At 36.3% G+C, this 22,242-nt stretch overlaps 1 protein-coding gene across 6 annotated transcripts in view; it reads right to left on the bottom strand.

The window, feature by feature from the left end:
- LOC114871388 (regulating synaptic membrane exocytosis protein 2) overlaps positions 1-22,242 on the bottom strand; it is a 65,746-nt gene that overhangs the window by 41,535 nt on the left and 1,969 nt on the right. For 4 of the 6 annotated variants that reach the window (XM_046285349.1, XM_029177430.2, XM_046285350.1 and 1 more), the window contains exons 1-3: positions 20,906-21,234; positions 3,380-3,744; positions 918-1,026 (exon numbers count right to left, since the gene is read on the bottom strand). In XM_046285349.1, the coding sequence (XP_046141305.1) occupies positions 918-1,026; positions 3,380-3,415 (145 nt within the window). In that variant the 5' untranslated portion in view covers positions 3,416-3,744; positions 20,906-21,234. Of the gene's footprint in view, positions 1-917; positions 1,027-3,379; positions 3,745-20,905; positions 21,235-22,242 lie in introns of those variants that run through there. The other 2 variants (XM_029177342.2, XM_029177248.2) reach the window with 1 other exon arrangement.

The raw sequence follows: 22,242 nt of genomic DNA on the forward strand, positions 1-22,242 counted from the left end.
CATCAAATCAACATCGTTATACCTGTATTCCTTTCCTATACAATCGATTTTATTTTTATATGACTCTGCTTTAAACAATGCAGTAGAATCTCGAAAGATCAGTAGAACTAATTGCTTTGTCTTCTATAATGTAAACTGAGTAAATTATTACATGAATTTATTAAAACCAGAATGGATCCTAAACGAGGAAAACAACCAAGAATTGTAACAACGTAGAATTGTAATCAAGAAGCTGTATTCAAACGACAAATTATCATGGCTCTAGAAAGGCTGAATAAATTACACTTGTCGGTTGTGTAATTTTCAGCAAATTATTTTGCCTTTGAAAAAAATAGGAGTATGAAGAAAGAACAGTCCGTCGTTCCATGATTATCCTCGAGCTCTCGCACTTTCCCGCCACGTTTACCTCCGTTTAAACGTAGCCCGACAGTAATTAAGTAAAAAACAAGCTATTTATACGAGGTTTGTTAGCTAGAGAAATACAATTTCTCGTTGTTTGTTGCTTTTGGTTTAATGAAGCTTGTTGTTAACACTTAATAGACGCGATCTGCGAAAAGCTCTCGCAGCTCAGATAGTCTGTATTTGAATTTTAATTGAATTGTAAAGATTGTAATTATTGTAAATGAAATCATAAAGATTTCTGACTATTTATCATATTTAAAATTTTTATGTATATGTATTAAAAATTTGAAAAATAATAAAGCCTGAAAAAGACCCAAATTTTGATTTAATTGTTTTTATTTTTAATATCAAAAAAAATAGCAGGGAAGATTATATTATCGATCAAAAATAAATATCTATCCAGTTGATAATGACGGGTAAATACTCTGCCGCGTTGAAGCAGATAAAGAATAGAGGTTGTATCTTAGGAAAGACAGAAAATTAGTAGACTGGTCAGGATGAGTAATGAAACTTACCGTCCCGTATCACACCACTTCCCAATTGCCTCCATTTGCTGAAGGTGGTGCCTCCATCATCCGGCGTAACCGATCCGGTTGTTCCGGAATCTGGTTGCGTCGTCACCATCTACGACAGAAAATAATGTTCCCCGTGAGACTACCACCTAAAACGAACCCTTCTTCCAACGTGTTTAACCCTCTTCTATCGGAGCTGGATCTTTGCTCACCTACCCTGTAATTTACCGTCCGAATTTCATATAAAATTCCTTTTCATTCCCATTATTCAGAAAAACAATGAAAATGATGTTCCAAATGATGAACAATATATAATAATTCTATTTTTTTTATTTTTTTATTTCCATTTGAGCTTATATTCTTTTGCTAGAATGCGAAATTAGTAAAAATATTATCAAGTGCCCTATGAAATTTAATTAGAAGGCTAATTATATTCCCTCTAGCATACCCCCTAATTACGTATCTTCACAACTCCATTCAAAGCCAGCCTTTGATATGTTCATTCTTGTTATAAAATACATAAGCAGTTATGTACATTCTACAGTACTGTACATGGAATTCATGTAAGATCAGGGCATTCTGTCCTTCGCCCTTCAATCCATAAGCAGGGTATAATAGAGGATTGGCTTTCTGGTTGGGGTCCAAACAGGCCGGAGAGAAGCACGCGCCGTTATAATCTGAGTGAACGATGGAATCCCGGAATGCAAATTCGTCGGGGGAATATTAAACGGCCGATATTGTACCGTTGGCCTTCTGGTAATGCATAGTCGACGCACTGCGCCATATGGTGTTCCAAACGTGAGTTTTCGCCACCGTCCAGGGAAATAAAAACACGATAGAATATCTCGCAACCCGAAATACGTACACCCTCTCTCAAAATTTTATTAAACTTTGTTTCTTAAACATTTTAAGAAACTTCCTTTTCCCTAGAAGATTGACCACCCCAATGGAAAAGGACCATGCGGTAGGACATTTTGGATACAAGTGTCCCTTTTTATTTTTCAATTTTTCTTGGGGTTAGTAGGTCCTAAAACTTTTTGGAGGCAGTGTATATCGGATAACGCTGACGAGGATATAAAAGTGGAACGGTTCCCCGAATGAGCCGACCTTTTGCATCGACGATTTGAATCGACTAAATTTTTATGCGTCCATTATGCCCTCTTTTCGAAACTCCTGGCTGCTGAAACTCGCGAACGGATTGCTGACGAGGAATTTATGACATGTGGTATACTGCTTTTCGTTTATTTTTCAAAGTACATCTTCAATTATTCATAGGTTGTGTGCAGGGATTTTGTTATTGTTACTTTGGAATTCTTTGATCTCCAAAGTTCTACAAAGCTCTGGAAGAAACGAACAAGTTTATCTTCCAACAATGAATCACAAAGACTGCAATAATTTAATTGAAGAAAAAAGCTAAATAAATCCGAATTTTTGTAATTTTATATTTTATGAATTGTTCTATTTTTGCTGTGCCGAAGGGGAAATAGGAAACAAGAAAGGAATCCTGAAATATCAATAGCTTCGGTTATATTTATATCACTGTCGAATCTGAACTGTAGATTGAATGGTGTAACAAAATCTGACTCGACAGGTAACAGAGACACCATTAAAGACGAAAACGTCCCTCGGGATCGTTGTACCTCGAAGAAATTTAATCCTGTCTCGTCTTTTCATTAAGAAGCATACAGCTCCAGTAATAAAATAATGAAAATTCCGATAAATTCTATAAATTATAATATAAATTTCTAAACACGTAAATATTTATTTTCCAATTTTAGTATTAAAAAGTTCATTTTTATTTAGAAATTCAGGTATGCATCAGGGTATTTTATTCAGCAATCTATAATGGATCTGGTAGGTTAATTTAACCTATAATTAATCTATGTCATCGTGGAAAATCCATAAGATTTTCACGGATGGTTAACACCATAAAATACGTAGCGTAATTTTCCATAAAGCGAGTTTAATTCTTCGAAGCGAGCAGTTGTGCTCCGTTGTAAAATCGACCTATATCTTTCCGTGAACTTGTAAAAAGTAAAATAAAAAAAACCTAATCCCAGTTTAATCTCGGTTATTTTCGGCTTCCCTCTGTCGAATTCATTTTCCCTCGCGAACGTTTCTTGTGTGGGCGAGATACCTCTCAACTTTACGTTGTAATGGACGTAATTCACATTTCATAATCAGATAAAAAAGGAAATAATGAAAGGAATAACGTCGTGAAAAAAATTCTGATTGAAGCGGATCGTTGGTTATCCAAACACGTACCGATGTTTATTTTCTCTCCCTCGATTATAAGAAAATTCTTTTATATTGAAGTTTAATGAAAAGCGATATTTTTTTTTGAAATGACATAAAATATTGAATTATTAAAAATATAATTTAAAATATTATTGGATACATGAAAATTTTTCTAGTAACCAAAAATAAGTAGATTACTCTAATTATTAAAATTGATCAGAAATTACCTTTTTGACGAATGATACCACGTTAGCAGGCAACATCCTGGATATTGTAGAACCGCACGACTTTCTTAGGGAGAAACGGAAGTGCTCTTAACTCCCTATTGCGCCTCTCGTGACGTTCTGTTTTTCGGCCCTGGTTACCGGCATAAAGTCGTTCTTAGAGCAGATGTCTGCTATTCTTCTTTTCTCTTTTTTTTTCACAATAAGATCACGGCAATGTTCTCGGTATAACGAAAACCAGAATATTTTAATAGAAATCGACTGAACATGGAGCCACTTGGCTCATCCTTTTGCCAGAAACACATTCCCATAAACTATCGATCGTTTCTCTTGGCGCACCATCGAAATCCTTCCTTGGAAAATTGAATCTGAAACAAGTACAATATTTCATATATTAGAAAAGGCAATTAAATTGATTTCAAAGTTTTTAAAATTGAATTAAAAATGATATTTGTTGAAGTTGAATTGCAATAAATATTTACATTTGAAATAATCATCAACGACCCACCAATCAACGCGTTAATTATAAATATTAAAGTACTAATTACTAATTAGTCTATAATTTAAAATTGAAATATAATTCTCAATTCATTTTTCTCTCATTTTCAAAATTTATTATTTTTTGCAATATCATACGAATCTTTCATTTCAAGATTAAACATTAATTTACCATAAGTAACTTTTTCATTATTTAATACTAAAGTTCGCAGTGAATTTACTCTCTTCTCTCTGAGAACTAATTAAAGTCACCTTGATGTTTTACTTTCGTTAATAAAAAAGTTTATACTCAGAATTATTATAAAACAATTGTTCCAGATTTCGCCAAAGGGTATATAAATAAATGTAATTTCATTGAAACAAACAATATATTAAACAGTGACCCAGTTTGAAGCAATGCATTCTTATTCATGAAACGGTTCGTTACACATGCCAGGATTAAATTCCAATAGCCGAATTACCATACGTCAACTCGAAAACTTTCGTATCTGCATATTTATCGACGTGTATCAGTCGCTGCAATTTATTACAGTAATACTCGAATAACAAAATGCAAGTACAGCTGGCAGTGGCTCGACAGGATTATAAAAAGGTAACGGGGAAAAAAATATTCAAAGTTCATCATTCATAAACATGCAAAATCGTTATCGAAGCGAAAAAAAGTATGTATTTTTATGGAATAAAACGAAGCGACGAGGAGAAAAATAACAAAGAGCTTTCAATTAAGAGATACATTCGATGAATTTTCAGATTCATTTAACATACCATCCGTTTTTTATACCAATTGTGTTTTTACGTGTTACCGTTGAAATTCCTTTACTTTTGTTCAATTTCATACATTATCGACGTTCAATTCTATCATTCTCTTTTTCTAGCTTCATTTTAGAACGTTTCAATGTTAATAACCTGATCATTCATGATTTTCTCTTCCGTAGCTTCGGTTATAAGCCTCGGTTATGCATCGCGATAACCCCGTGAATAAGTAGATTCATCCCCCATCACGAAGAAGACATTGATCCAAGGGGGGGTTAGAAAATATCGCGTAAATGGAAGAAAATTTTTTTTATCGGAGCTAAGAGAGCGTTTTTTTTCCTCCTATGAACTAAGTGCACGACCCATGAAATTCCTTATTCTGGTTAATCGAACCTGATCATTTTTAAAGTGAAACCCCTCTTCCCCTTTTCTTACCCGTCAGTCTTTTAAAATATCTAATTTTCTACAGGGAAATGAAGATAATAAAGCGCGGTTTAATATGGAAATTTGATGCAATACCGAGAGTAATAGACAAAATTATTAAGGAAGTGGATTCGAGAGGATTCCTTCGTTTTGGAAAATGAAGGAATAAAAGGGGATTCGAGGTGTTTCGAGGGAAGAAAGAAGCCGAATAAGGGTGAAAACGGAGGCGTCATGGAATTTCAAGCATCGAGCTCATAATGGTCCAACACATATTAGTTTATCTCGTAATGATCCCAAGGAAGAACCTCGAATCCCTTGGTAATTCCTTTCTTAGATGCTGCGTACTCGGAGGAATTCGTTCTCTTCTGAAGATCTTGAGAAAGAAGCTTGGACTTGGCTCGAAATTAATTATTGAAATCAATAAAGGCGACGATGAGCAATGCCAATGGAAGATATACTATTCTTACTATTTTTTACAAATTCAGCAAATATTTTAATACTTGGCTATTTAAAAAAGAACCAGGTTATATATTCATCAAGAGATAGCAGCATATTTTTCTCCAATAGTGTACACGAATATATATATATCTATATAGATGTTCCGGCCGGAAATATTCAGGGAAAGGCGATTCGTTCTACTGACCCGGTGGCTGCTCCAGTTAACCTAGGAAAATGGATCACGATATATGTGTTTTAATCAATACGTCAGAGGATTACGAGCCGCGAAACGACTGGTCGAAGTCTTTACAGCGAAAGGGTTCTCCAAGATGCAGGCACACTTGGCCTGGCCAGTCAGGGAAATTGCTTTCCTCAGGATTACCTTTCAGTCATTTAATCTCTCCTTTGAACGTGAGTTAACTCCGGTGACATAAATGGTTTCTCATAAAGGGAAACGATCGTTTTACGATCCTGTAAAAATTCCATGGTACTAGCTATCCAATGAACAATAACGCTGTACACTCTATGATCAACTATACGCAGACAATTTTTAATTTCATTCTTAATGAAAGAAATTGAAAAAAAAATGAATTCTTAAAGTTTAGGAGTTCTTTATATATTTTCAGAATGTCAAAGAATGTTTCATATTTTTTAATACATGTTTTTTTAATGAAAAATCAAAGAAATAATTAATTGAAGGATATAAATATGACAGTGACCTAAATATCGAATCCCAGGATGCATTAGAATAGAAAGAAAAAAAGGAAGAATCGTATCAATATTTAACAGCGAAAGAGAAGTTCCAGTAATTGAAATGAATAATGCATACGGTGCCTCCATTGATTCGTATAATCACGGTAATACGACACCACGAATGGTTAATCAAAGAAATCAAATGTAAAAAGTACTTTTCTACGGGGATCGATTTTATCATCGTGTTGCTTGGTCAGTAGGCAACCAATGACAATCACTGCTAATATAAAAAAAGAATTAACATAAAATGAAATACTATATGTATATACGATTAAATCAGGCTTCCCAGGGAAAAAGGTGGTGTCCTTGGTTTCCACCGTTCCTCAAATTTGAATTAAATTTTATAGTATTTAATAATTAAAAATCATATTAGTTTGTTTCTAAATTACTAAATTATAGGAAAACTCGATCTGATCGAGAGTGTACATCAAGGTTCCTTAGTTTTAACTATACAGAAACGTGCCACTACATTGTCAGCCCCAAAGTGTACTAAACCATGAAGAGTCTGTTGTCTTCAAGGCTCGATTATAACGTGTTACGTGCACGGATCGAGTTGGCAGGTTTTAATCGAACCGATCGATCGCTTTCACGACACAAAAGCCTCTCAGAACCGGACACAAGAAAGACGAGCTTTGACGGTCTCGTAATACGAGCAGAATTCGGAAAATTACCACTTTAAATATTTCAGCTGGGTCAAAAGGCTCGTTAGGTATTGAAATTTTTCCAGTGCTCCCATTGGAAATATTTTTCTTTCCTTTTGTAATGTGTGTCTTTGTACGAATAAAGTTCAGGAACTTTGATCAAATATTTTCTTTTGTACAAAATCATTGCTCAATTGGTGGAAAAACTTAAAAAAAGACTATTAAACAACAGGGGCAGATTCAAAGGGGATCAATAGGGGTTATCAACCCTTCAAAGAGTATCCACCTCTATTAATTTTTTATTTATTTTGATAAATTTTCTATTTTATTGAAGAAGAATATGATATCGTTTAAATCGAAGAATTAAACACCGTGCATCTACAAATATTCATCTTAAAATATTACGAAATGTTACTTCATTGCGATTATTGTTGCATCCACATTATATTCAACCTTCCTTCGAAAAATTCTCAAAACGCTTTCTCGTTTTAAAATCAAATCACAACGGTTCAAAAATAAATCACATAAATTCTGCCAAAGTAGACAGAGATTTATTTAAAATATTTTGATTCGTTTGAAACACGCAGCAGGCAAATAAAATTGCCAGGAAATGAAAAATTCAAGGATTAAAAATGTCGTCGATGTTGCATGCTTTGACGTAGAATAAAAAATAAAAGGGTGAATTAAAACAAGGACCGTGCAAAGGATTAATGCCCAGGGAATTTCAGTGTAGCCGTTAATCTTCGTGTTACGTTCCGTTCGTTTATCAATCCATTTCGATTCGATCTGATTCACGAGACACACCTTTTTCGTGCAGACTATACATTAAGATATTTAAATAACTGTGGTCCTAAAATTATACGAGCTTCAACTAGGTCGATCAGGTCAATAATTAACCCCTTTGGCCCAATACCAATACATTATATCAATGTACAAACTTTCGTGCACCACATTTCAAAATAATTTTCATACATGGAGAATACTGATATATTTATTGATTTATTAGCAGTTCTATCCACTGGTAATTTTGTTTTATCGGTACTGCTAATAATATCGCATGCTCATTTCATTGTATTCGGGTAATAACGTTGGTAAAAGAAGTTTCCGGCCTTTGTGGAAAGGGAAACTTCCGGTTGCACGAATATAGTAACCGTTCGTACACAAAGGCTTCGATGTCACAGACAAAGTATTGGCTCCGGTAGCCAGGCTGATATATTTTTTTTCTTTTTCTTTCTTTAACAACGTTGGTCAACGAACCAAATATTGGCTTTTTGTTCGACGAAAAACGACGAATTGCAGCTGCGATGGTGCAGTTATGTGGAAACGGGCCTTTCATCCATGCAAAGGGTTTATCATGAAATATGAGTGGAAATTTATAAAGTATTCACTGCTATTTTTATTATTAATTTAATTTCAAATTTTTGAAACACTGAGTGCTATTCAATTTATGTAAATTGGTAAAATCCTGACAGTTGTAAAAAAATATTAATCAAGAGATACCTAAATTGCATTCAATTTATATGTAAATTTATAATTAAATTTTCTCTACTCTTGTAATTCTATATTATATTTATATAATATTTGTACCCAATATTATAACAGCTACAGACAAACCTTTGCAACTAACACATTTCTGTTATGAAATAATTCAGAGCACTTAATTATTTTGCAAATAATTCCATCATCCGTTGGAAAGTTTAATTTGTTTAATAACTTTCGTATTTATTAACATTAAATTCTGTTCAAAAACAGACAACTCTTTTAATTCTTTTTTATCATATCTAAATATTTTAATATCACTGACATGTTCATCCCGTTTCTTTCCATAAAATTACACGTTTCAGCGGAACGGATTCAGACGTCATCCGTTATAATTACTCGCAGATAATTTTAATATGAAAAATAAAAACGAAACAAAGGTAGAATTAAAATGATTGGAATGTTATAAATAATTTCATTTTATTTGGAATGCTACCTTCCGACAAAAATTCTCTGCAACTTATTCAAATAAATACAATAGTATCGTTTACGCAAACAAGCTTTACACGAAGTAAATAATTCCATCTCCACGCCCATTTTAATTAAACCCATCGAGATTATATCGTACATGTCCCTCAAACGTGGGGTCATCCAAACGTGTACAACCGTGAATATCCGTATAATCCAAAATCACAAATCTCTATTTATCCGGATCTCTGTCACAGATTAACTACAATAAAAGTATGAGAATCAATTGAAACTAAAACCGAAACGTTCGACAGAAAATAACCATAACAATAACAGGATATTCCACAGTAAAACTGGAGCGTTGTAAAAGAAGAGAATGAACAAACCAAATTGAATAAGGATACACCTGACAATCGAATGCTATCAATAATATTGAAAAAAAAAAAACTTATAGAATTAAAGAAATCTTATAACAGTAATTTTCAATAATTTACAAAATAGGGGTAGGAGATGAATAAATTTTGAAATAAAATAAAAAATGAAGAAACTGCACTATTAAATACAGAAAAATATTTAATTTTTCAAGGAACTTAGAAAATTTTTCAAAAATTCTCCAGAAATAACTCTATTAAACCTCCCTCGCCAATTTGACCATAAACATTGAACTTCGCCCGGAACTACCTAAAGGTCTCTCTTATCTTTCAGTCCATCATTCAGAAAGAGGAGAAGAAGATAAGAAAACTCGTGCGAAGAAATTGGCTTTAGATTCCGAAGAAAAACGCCCACGAAATCTAGTTTCCGGTAGACGTTGGATGTGTAACGGGCACAGGTAGGAGCAGCGAAAAGGGAAAGACTTGCGAGAATAACGGCGAGCAGCAAATGATACAGTTAAAGGGAAACAGAGAGGGGCGAGGAGGGAATAGGCGGAGGGTGGAAGCAACCGTTGGCTAGGAAATGGCTGCCACCTGTAGCTATTGATCGGCAGGACGAAGCCGAGTGCGTGTAGTGATGTTCCAAGTGGTAGTGGTCCTCTTTCCAGTCGTGTCGAGCTTCGCCAGAACAACCTTGTAGGCTTACATCCGGTTACCAGTCGTTCTACTTGTCATCGTTCTCGTTTCCGTTCTCTCCGTCAAAAGCACCCTTTCGTCGATTTCTTCGAACGTGTCCAGACATTGAATCTCGATCATCGTAGCGAATCTCTTCAACGATAATTTCCGAACATTTTCAACCGCGTCGGCAGCAACGTTCTTTTCATTAAAAATTTTTCTTCAAATTTCATTCCTCCATCGAACGGACGATAAATGGAAGAAATCAACGTACGAGTTTCAAACGTTTCATCTTTCACACTTCTGTTTTTCGATGGAAACGAACGGAGAATTCGATAAATCGAGCAGCTGCGGCTACGCGGAAACTCGAAGCCGTTCTGAATGCATTAATTAAAATGGAAATGTAATTACGGATCGCGGCGGGAATAGCGTGGAAGTTGTTCAGGGTTACGAGCCCCTTAAAAGGCCTGCTCCGTTATCAGGGCCCGGTGAATTGAAAAAAAGAAATTACTTTTTCAAAATCGATATCTGTGAATGCGTAGAATATAGTGGAAAAATAATTTTCGAGAAATTCTAGTTAACTCCGGAAATGAAGATTTTTGAATACATTCAAGTGTAGGTCATTATTTAATTTGGTTAAATAATTCATAATAAGGTAGTCGTGTCTGAATAATTTTTTCCTCGAATCTGTAACACATTTTTCCGAGCTTGAAGTTTTCAACCCTCTAATTAGTAAAACGATTTCAAGTATTAAAAATACTCCTAGAGAATCAATTAAAAAATTCCTCTTTGAAAAAGAGGAAAATTATAAGTAAAAAATTTGTACCGTTATTAACGAAGGGTTGAATATGCTGCGTTGATTCGATCTTTTACGAAAGCAAATAATTTGTATTATGTACCGATTTATCACATTAACCTCCTTTTAACGAGGAACTGAAAGTTTCGATGCAAAACTAGGTCATCGACGATGAAACGCTGATTCTGCTCTACAGTTTTGATTTATTATCTTCTATTTCCCGGAGAAAGTGAAATTTGTCCGCGAATAAGCTCAATTTATCCTAGCAAGAAATTGATTCTGATACATCTGTCCGATATTAAAACAGCTGTTCAACATTTTGAAGAATATTTCTTTTTCAAACAGGAGTTTGAAACTTTCGAATCTACGTTAAATCGTGACCATATTTTATTAATGAAAAGATTCAAAGCAATTCACTTTAAAACTGAAGCTATCAAATTATTTTTCCACAAAGAACCACCCCTTATCCACTTTTTCCGCGATTATCGAATTCAATTACAAAGTTGTAATTGCGCTATCTGAACTATACGTTAATATTGCGTTGAATATACTGCGAGTACGTGGGAGGATTTATGAGAAAATTCTCCGGGGAGATGCAACAATGCAACAACTCTCGAAATGCACCTATATTAATTTCCATAAACCGGAAGTAAGCGGAGAGCTCGGAAAATGGGAAGATTCGTTGCAAAGAGCAAAGTATAGGCTACAATTTCATGAGATAATTCATCGAGATTTTATTCAGCTTTCCAACGTTTCTCTGACCACACTGTTCCATAGTTATTCCACGTTTCCTTTCGCTTGGTTTTTCTCCAAATGCTTTCGACATTGTTCGTGCCGTTTGCAATTGAATGCACCCAGAACTGAGAGCCAAAAAGCTTGGAATTTCAACGAAAATGATTGATTAACCAGAGGTGCCAACGAGACTTTTCGTTTTCGTCATTGAAGTCACTTAACTGTGAATCTATTACATTTTTTAAAAGAAGCTGATTCATTTCATACTTTTCACACCTGGAGCTCTTTATTTATTATAAATTCTATAACTCTATAAGGTAAGAAAAAAATTCAAAAAAACATTATTACAATTTTAGTTGTATCAGGTGACTTAATTTCATATGAAAATTTATGCACATTCTGTTTGGAATGTTACACTTGCTACGTACTGTGTTTCGTGAAATTTGTAGAGCGTCACCTTTCTCGTGAAAAGCTACCGTGACAAGAGGAAAAAAAAATCTATTAGTTTCGTTAGCTGCGTTTGTCCGCTCGCGAGACCAACAATACGGCTCCCAATTAACCCAGTCGAGCGTGCGTTGCAGCCCTAATGTCGTTTCGCAAAATGCATCACCCTCTGACTAACGCGAGAATAGAAATTTGTTGTTCGCCTGTTTTGTGTGAAACTTAATTCGCGAGAAAAACTTCAACTTGCTATGGTGAATGTAAACTGTGCCCCTGGTAATATTTGTTAGGGGATGATATAATAATGGTGTTAGAAATAATGATTATATAACGTCAGATATGATACTATAGATGATTAGATAGAATATTGTTACGTAACATAATTGGAAATAATTGTTATGTAATAGAGATTATTAGGCAAAATATTGTTATATAATATTGCAGGTATTATGTAATATTAAAAATATTATAGCATTAGAAATATAATAATAAGATTAGAAATATGTAATTATTATATAGCACTAGATGTCTTAAGATTTTAAGAATTACATTTTCAAAATTTTCAAAAGAAGATCAGAAACAGCATCATATGAAATGACCTGACAGGCTGGGATTTCAACGCAAAGCTCGTGTCTCGACGACGTCATCTTGCCGAATTTCAACGTTTCCAGCATTGTTGAGTCACGCAAGAACTCTACGGTACACACTTCTAACTTTTCAATGAGTTAAGCAAACTCGCACCCATTGCTCATTGGTTTTGTCTGCGTGAATTCATCTTATCGGACACGAATCGGAACCCTAGACCCTTCCACTTGACCCTCCCTGATCGTTTCTAACATTTTTACGACTTTAGCCGTTATCGTAGTCGAAAACCTCTCCTTTTTACCTCGATGATCTTTATCCGACCCCTGTGTCGCTGTATGCCCTTCGATTCTTCCTAAGTTTGTCAACGGACCACCCTCTTTCTCTCGAATGGAACAACACTTTGTACGATTAAGATAGCTTCTGGAACCGTATCGACTCCGTTAACGAGCTCATTAATTCTTTAACGTGTTCCCTGATCCAACGGGATTACTGAGAAGCTCGAGGACGTTCTGTGGTTTGCTGAAGAGGAAACCTCAAGACTCTAACTGGAAGAAACTTTGACTAATTTAGATAATTTCAAATAAAGATAATACGAAAACGTAATTTCAGGAAAATCCGAATTAGTGTTCAGGGTTAAATTAAGTCATGAATTGAACTGATTACAGAACAAGAAGAGTTACTTTATTTCGAAACAATATTCTTTAAAGTAAAGTGGAATTTTTTTTCAGTCGAAAGCTTCTTAATCGTTCTCTATAAAAGTTTCATCGTTTCCTAAGAAAAGCTAAAGCCTCTTTCGAGGATCAATAAAGGAACAAACCCTCCATCGGTCCGCAGAAGAAAGGGAAAATATCTGCTTTTATAGCCATACGATTCGCAAGGACGCGTGTGCAATTACGAGGAACCCGTAGCTAAATTTCGACGAATTGAATTTGTTTTTCCACCACGTTTCGATGGAACAGCTATCACAAAGGGTGGAGTAGTAAGCTTCGTTGTAATTCTAGTCGCGGACCAACCGAAGGCTCCGCTTTTCCGAAATGCCGAAATACAAGCGGTTTCGTGAACGCGATACACTTTCGGCATACGAAACGAAAACTTTCATCGTGGAACAAGTTGAAGCCTTTGAAACAAGAAGCATCGAAAAAAGCAGAATATCCCGTTGAATTAAAACCATTAACCATTAATTTTTATGAATGCCTAACGGTAGAGAGATAAAAAAAAATGAAATCGCAGTAAAAGTAAATCATTCCAGTGCACAGGCTACAGAAATATGGTACGTAGCAACGATAAATTTGTTCGAAAGATCGTAAAAGTAAAAAACAGTTGGTTATGGAGATTATATTTCCTTACTTTTTTTTTTCAGGGATCCGAAAAATGAAATTTACGAAGAAATTGAATTACGCCGGAGGGAAGGTTTATTTATGAAAATTTTTTCCCCACTTTTCGTTATATTTTCAGTTATACGATCAATTAACGTCACCTTAATTTATAGTTCTTCGGTGGATGCAAAAAATAAAACTTTCGACGGAATATTTTCCCTACTAACGTTGTATTATTATTGATGGGGATTCATTATCCGCCTGACGGCATTTTAAGCTAAAAGTTGTTCGCGATTCAATTTTCTAGAAAACATTGTTCCCCTGCCGATACGAGTAGCGAAAGTATTAATAACATTTACATAGTTTCTACTTACTCGATTATTTGTCAATTATGCAATAATTGCATTCTAGATGCACGTAAATATTTTATGGCTCTTTTACGTCTTTTTAAAATAGAAACGAAGAATTTTTAGATATTTAATATTAAAACTAAAAAAATTGAATAATCTAAAATATGCAAATAAAATAAAAGAAAAATATTTAGTTAATAAAACGACTGATTCGATAAAGAATATTTTGGAAATGAAGATATTTAAAGTACCTTTATAACACAGAGATCTTCGATTCGTGTCAAAATGAAAGATAGATGCATGAAATATGTTTTATCAATGGCCGATATAAAAATCTGATTTGAAATAAACACCCACCTTTATCCCGTCTTATTTCCGTCAGCTTTGATTTACGAACCCACGTAACCTATATATCTTTTATCTATTTTTGCAAGCACGATACTTCCCTAAATTCTTCAATCCCCCTTTTTTCACGTCATCCTTTATATTCAGAACATTTTTATTTGTTCCCTCCCATTCTCCCTTTTCCGAGGAAAATTTGTCAAACTTTCAAAGGTCGTAAAATTATTCCTTTAATATAATTAGAATCTTTATAATTTGATTTCTAAAAAAAAAAACGAAACTTCGAATGAAGAAATTTATTTAAACTCGAGATATTAGAAATTAAGTTTATAAATTATCTAGGAAATTCACTCAAAAGAATTACTTTAAAAATTATGAAATGCAATGAGTGAGATTACGAGACATATGACCAGAGTTTCCGGTCAGTTTCCCTTGAAATTACCTTGAATCAATTCGAATGAAAGGTGGAGGAAATTTATACAGGATTAATGCGGAAATCAGCTGATTATGAGAAACATGAAATTTCTTGGAAGCAACAGACAGAAAGGACGAAGTCGGTGGCTGTCGAATGTGGGCGAGCAGCAGGGAAAGAGGATTGAATTTAACTTCCCCTCCTCGAGTGCCGCCGGCAAAGGGGTGGTTTCGTGGTCGAGGGCTGTCGACCGACCTCGGCCGATCGATATAGCTACAGGTGTCTGAAACCCTATCCATTTTGCTCGTCTGTTCGTTTACAAAAAAATAAAAAGAAACAGACCTCAAACTAGTGCTCTATGTTCTGTCCGCTGACCATCGTTCTGCTATTAAACTCGATTGCTGCTTTCATCTGTTTGGAACGTAAGTTTATTTTGCCGGGGGCGACTAATGTTCCTGGGGGTAAAGATTCTTCGATCGATTTAGCTACAGGTGTTCGAAAATACAATTGTGCTATAATAACTCATAAAAAGCCATGAATGGTCTACTGACATTTTTACACCCTCATATTATTGGATTCTTTTATCATTGGGTTCTAATCATAGTACCTTGTATAAAGATTAGATTCGAATGATGGATCTTTTCTTGACATGCTTGGACTTCCATGAATCCTTTTATTAGTAGACCTAGAGATCCCCGTTTCATAATATTTACATATTTGATTCCTTTTATAGAAAAGCCTAAGTGATCTGCTGACATCCCTACACCTCGTTATTTTTATTATTATTAAGTCCTAATTATGGTGACTCGTGAAAAGTAGAAATGCAAAGTCAAAGTCTTCTGCTAACATATTTGCACCCCCATGTTATAACGTTTCCCATCTAATAAAAATATAAATGTATTGAAAAGCTACCCTCTTATAATTTCTTATTATTAAGTCTTAATCATATTAACTTCCGAAAATCCTAAATCTATTCTTAACATTCCTAACACCCTCGATAATTCCTCTTATTATCAAGTCCCAATCATAATAATTTATAAAAGCTAGGGTCTCAGAGATCCTGTTCCTTCAGATAACTTCCTTCCACCCCCATAATTTCTCTTCTTATTAGGTCTTACAATTTTTCCTCGTGTTCGTTTGAGCTTGAACAATTTCATATAACGTTCTTAAGAAAACAAAAGGGCGTTGAAAAAGGCTCCCTTTAATACCATAATGGCACCATTTAGAACGAGAATCCTGCACTTTACGGAACAAAGATTTTCCATTTCCAATTTCCAGACGATAAATCACGCTTCCAGCTTTATCGGGACTTTTATTGACGGATGATACTTCGATATGTTTGAAACGTGAACCCCTTTTTCGCTTTTTCTACCACCATGTATCACATATGTAGAATACTTTAAAGCTTGTACCATATCTGGTTCCGATATAAAGAGATGTACACATATGATAGTAAGAAGAAAAAAAAACAACGAGAAAAATGAGGAAAAACAACGATTGATACAAAAGATCCGTGAATCAGATAACTCATGTTTATCGATCAGCTAATAATTTTTAATATCATTTAGAAATCCTGTTTTGCACCTGGAATTACGTAATACCGTATAAATTACATAACTTATCGATTATTCGATACGGATCGCTGGTGATAATAATGGAATAAAGGGAAAAAATGATGCGATTATGCAACTCTTCAAAGTGGAATACTTTTATTCTTCATTTAATTTTAACCCCTTTAAAAATATTAGAAAAATATAGAAAAATTTATTGTAATTATTATTTATGTTTAAAATATACAAAGGATGTTCATCCATTTTTTTTACGATAAGAATACTTGGGAAAGGAACATCCCTTCTAGAAAACAATATTCAGGAAAATCTAGTAGCTATCAACACGCAGTAAAACGATTAACAGGGTCAATATCGTGGCGAGAGTACCTCTGATAAATTTGTTCCAATATAATAGAAAGGTAGGGTATAAATCCGTCCCGGGGTTTCACTTCCGGCGACAATATTCGACGCCGACGGAACGTTAAAGGGAACGATACTAGAAGGGAACTCTTTGATAGCATTGAGAGCTTTTTTACTTTTCGATCGATCCAATCCAAAGTATCGCACCCTTAGCGACTCCACCCTTTGTGTCTCACCCTTCGTATACACGATTTATGATAAATATTAACCCTTCGAAAATTTCGCAGAAAACGGTGTATCAAGATAGGGTGCGAAGATACTAATTGGTTCAGAAGGAACTTATGATTCGTGTAATTAACTTCTGTCTTAATGAAAAGGAACTTAAGTACTCTAATTATTGTACACTCGCGATCGGATCAGACTTCCCCAGAGAAAGGGTTGAATACCTAAATACAGAATTGGGGTGAATTTTCCTAAAAAGAAAGGAAAATTAAATAAAATCAATGAAAAATTGAGAGGAAAGGAAATTCATAACATTTTTTCAAATTTTCTCTAATCTAAACAACAGAATTCGCGTATTTCTTGTTTCCAACACGTCTGTTTGCTAAACACGCGTCGCTCGACCGGTCATCCTGTGTTCCCGACTGTTGTTTGTAGCCTAATTTCCCGTAGCCGATACTCAAAGCGGAGAAATGGGTCAACCGATCATCATGTTCGCCTGTATATTACCAGAGAAATAGGAAACGCAAGCGCGTTCTTTATTTCTATCGATCGCTGTGTATCCTTCGGCCTGCGGGAAATGAAAAAAAAAGAAGGGAGAGATCCTCGAACAGCTTTTCCGATCGAGTAATCACTCGGTGAAATTGTTGTTGTTCTGTCGTCGACAACCCGTTCGCGAATAGGTGGGAAACGCTTATTTGCATCGGGTTATTCCATCCTCGTTACTTTTACGAATACTATCATCGATTCGTTGATTGACTATTTAGGGAATGAAACTGAAAGGACCTCTGTCCATTCTTTTCTTTTTTTTTTTTTTCGTATAGTGTTACCATTATTTCACCCACGATTTATACGTCAGATATCCTTTCGAATTTCGTAAAATTGAATATTATATTAATTATCAACGAGGCGTTTCTATTTGGGGCGAGTTTGAAGTCAAGGTTTGCCAGCTTCGGCTACCTGTTTCAAGGTTTAACGTTGCGGTCTCACGTTCGATCGGTGAACACACTTGACACCGACGGTGATACCGTACACCACTGCGCTAAAATGTCATGATATCGGTGCGTTAAGATGTCAATATGTCAACAGCATCGACGTTGTCACGCTACGTGTTTCGCTTTATACCTGGAACAGGCTTTCGAGAGCAATACCGTTACTTGCGTTAATTTACGAAAATGAGAAAGTGTCAATCTATCGAGCACGTCAAAGCGTTACATTGTTCGGCTGCCCAGATTTTCCCTTTAAAATCGTTCGAAGAATCGTTTGACGACTCGATTGGCACGGTGAAAATGAACACGTTTAGACGGCACAGCTCGAACAATCGAGGTTTCGTAATTTTAAAACACGAAAACCGTGAGGTGTCGAGTGTTAATAGGTGGCTTTGCGCGCGGCTGTTACGTCCTTCGCGAAGAATTAATGCCGACTACGAAATTTATCGCATGATTTGTTCGCCGTCTGTTCCTGTCTTCTGTTTACCCGGCTGGAAATCAGAGAAAGGAAACATTTGCTCGAGTCCTGGCAAATTGAAAGCCTAGACGTGTTGAAACAAATCGTTACAATTTCATTCCGTAGCTGTTGCTGTTACAAGCACAATGGTGCTTGTAATTTTACATCTGGACACTAGGGTAGGATTATGATTTCTGAAGCCTAAAGTTTATTGAAAAATTGAAATTTATTCTAAGTAGGGCCCAAGACTTAATCTGATATTATTGGAAATAAATGATTGAGAAAATTGTGCTTATAAATTTTTATAATTACTACCTCTCAATTTAAAATTATTAAATAAATGAAAAATATGAAAATTTTGAAATTCATCGTTTGTGAACGTCTTATCGTCTCTTTTTTTTATTTCGTCTTTTGTCTGATGAAGAAAAAGGGAAAAGCTCCTTCGATCGTCGAGAAATTCGCATCCCTCTTTGACCCTCCTTTTTCTCGGGTCTTTCTAGCCTGGCAATATCGTGCTTCGACGCGTTGAACGTGATCGTCCATGGAGTTTCTTAGCCACCTATCCGTCCCCTTATATTTTCGCGTAGGTGGACTCGAACATGATCTTTCCAGTATTTTTAGCACGTTGAATGATTGGTAGCCTGACATTTTGCTGGGCGCAGGCTTTCCGAGGAATTCTCTCTTTACACAATTGTTAACGTAGGTTATTATGTACTTGACAATTCTCAATGGCCTATCTGGCTTCGAAGGATATTTCGAATAGGGTGATATAAGGTATCCAGATAATAAAACAGTTATTTTTCTAACAGCAAACTCTGCTGTTTGTAATTCAAAAAAAAAAAAAAAAATGTGAGAGAAAAATAATTGTTATAAGAAATTCTAGAAATGTAAATTTGAAAAACCTGCGATAATATTTTTCAGACATCCTTAAACACGCAGAAGGATTTAGTATCGTAAATTTAAATCCGTCCCTCCAAAAAAAAAAATTCGAACGGAAAACTTAATCTTAGCGTAACCCCGATCCACCGTAAACTTTCCGTACTGATAAAAGGTAGGAAAATTTCCGTCGAGAATCCAGCAGGCTCTTAGCGACGATAAAATCGAGGAAAATTCGCGTGGAAAATTACCCCTGACACTCGATATACTCAGTAAATTTGTTCTGGCATTAATAATACCGATTAATCTTTCCATGTTTAATTCATTATTAAGTTGTAAAACGGTAATTTGGGTACTAAAACCATGAACTACAGTATGCACAGTCTCCTCTGATTTTCATGAAAATTCGATATTTTTTTATATCTGCTGATGCGCGACTTTAAGGGATGAAACCCTACTATCTCAAAATCCAAAGATGATACGTGACCAAAAGTTTTCGAGCTAAAGGCAAACAATTTCCATATTTGAAAGAGGTGAAGAAAACAACTGACTTGCTGAAGACCTTACCAAAAAATTAACTCAATCACTGTTTTAAGCAATGGAAAACGCGTATTTAAGTCTGTAGATAAGGGTGTAAAAATATAAATCGTTACCCTTTTTAATAAACCACCCTATTCCCCTCGTACATGACCTGTTACGCGTCGCGTGCAATCAATGCGTCTCGACGCTCATCCGTCGCGTCGTTTAACATGAAAAATAAAACGTGTACTTTCGCGTTTCAACGACGTTCCGCTCTTTCTCTTATTCCCCGTTCCGACGAATGCTGAACAAACGCATTGTTCTTTAACCGAACGATAAAAAAAGGGTTAGTGTCAAAATGTTTAAAAGCGAACGGTTGATCGTCGGGATAAAAGCGTCGAGAAGATAAAGATCGTCGACAGAATGGAAGGTTCCGGGAATCGAGGAAATAGGAACGGAAATCGGTCGATTAAAACGGGATCAAATCCATCTCGAAATCACGTTGCATACGTGGTACGGTTCCCACGGCAAAACCGCAATTCCGCGGAAAGACGAAAGCACCTCGGTACCGTTAATTAACAGTGCCATCGATTCGGCTATTTTCAACTAATGAAAAATACATTTCATCCGTTCGACGATTTCTTATCAATTAAATTGTACGATCCATCGAACGATGGATTAAAGAGTCTAACAATAAGACTCGAAGAATTTATAAAATTATTATTTTCAGTCTGAAACAAACTAAATTGAACGAAGAAAGCTGAATAAATATGCGGCAGAAGTTTCTACTTCTTCTCGCGAAGAAGCTTCTTATGAAAGCGATCGTAAGCTTTCGGTGTTTTATAAAACTATCGATTTTAGGATTTCCACCGATCAATCATTTTCTATTTCTCCCGATAAGTACGATGAAAGTCCTCGAAGTCTCCGAGCGGTCCGGTCGGTTCGATTCAGGATGTAGGAGGCAAGGACGAAGATCGAAGGGATTGACGGAGACATTCGAACGTCGTAAAAGTGGAAGGACAGCGGTCGGAGGATTGGGATGGAAGCGCGCGAAAGTGGTTTTTAAGAGAAGCCGGAATGACCAACCTGTTACTTGAAAGCTGCCGGAAGCTTCCGAGCCGGGAAATGCGTGCGTTCTTTCAGGCGCGCTCTCCCGTTCAGCTGCCCCTCCGAATACACGTGCTCCTCGGGTATTTAACGAACGATCGCGTAAGCAAGTCACTGTTTCCCGTTGCTGCGTGCTTTATACCTACGATCGTCGCGTCGCGTTTAATTGACGCGTGTTAGTCAGTTCCGTAGGATGCGCGCATGCTCGCGTGAAAAAGGACACGCAAAGGAAAACTCGCGGCGTGAAGTGACAATGAGAAAGAAAAAAAAAATAATAGAAATCACCGTGTTACCCAAAGCGACGATATCGTCGGGCAGGCTGCCCGGCTTGCACTGCCCGGGTCTCCTGTTTCTCCCACCCGTGCGGACCACCCGTCTCACCCTGGCTCTCTCCCCTGTTTCTCCTTACGCCACCCACTCGTTTCAGCCCCCGCCACTGGTTACGCGCCTGCCGAAAAAGCTCGCCTACTCCTCACCCCACCTTTGCCACCCTTAACATCCAACGAGCCCTCTGCAAGCTCCCTTCCGCTCCTTCAACCCCTTTCTATCCGTGACTTCGACTCCAGACTCTGAAACGAACTTTGAACACCACCGTGTCTTTCCCACTCCTTTCTTTCCGCTCGAGAGTTTGACGCGGGAGCAGCTCAGGGCGCAAGCCCGTCCTTCTCTCCCGGATGGGAGAAGGGAAAAGGATCGTCGGGCAGCAGGAGAAATATCCTTCGGAGCTCCTGACGCGCTACGAGGGACGCGGTTACTTCGCGCCTCTTTTCGCACACGTGGACCGACTCGTTGTACGTTATTTTTCGGTCTATGTCTGGCTCTTCAAGGTTGGAACTTGGAGACCGAGATACATCGGGACTGTTGCGATTAAGATAGAATTGAACTCTTTTAAAGACACCCTGAGACTAAACGGTTCGAATTACTGGGAGGTTTCCTTTTCTTCTTTTAGCAATGATTTCTTGCTCTAATTATCGATCAGCCATTTGAAATTTTGCAGATAGACGAACAGAAAGTTCATAGAAGCGAACAAGATTCACTGTTACAATGAATATTTTGAAACCTTCTTTTTATTTATTTAACAACGTCTGAAAATGTTCCAAGACCTTGAAGACCAAGAGAAACAGAATGATACGAAACACGTCAAGTTTTATTTAGATCCATGCCCATGGGATGAATATCCCATTGTAATCCCTGGACTATTGATATATTCGTTTCTTCTTATCGAACATCAAACCGGAAACGAGGAAGCTAGAGATAGGAGCCAGTGCTGGGCTCGCGGCAACGGAGAAGACAAAACGTTGCGTCTCTGGTGTCAA

Source organism: Osmia bicornis, chromosome 4, assembly GCF_907164935.1.
Source record: "Osmia bicornis bicornis chromosome 4, iOsmBic2.1, whole genome shotgun sequence".
Classification (NCBI taxonomy): Eukaryota; Metazoa; Arthropoda; class Insecta; order Hymenoptera; family Megachilidae; genus Osmia; species Osmia bicornis.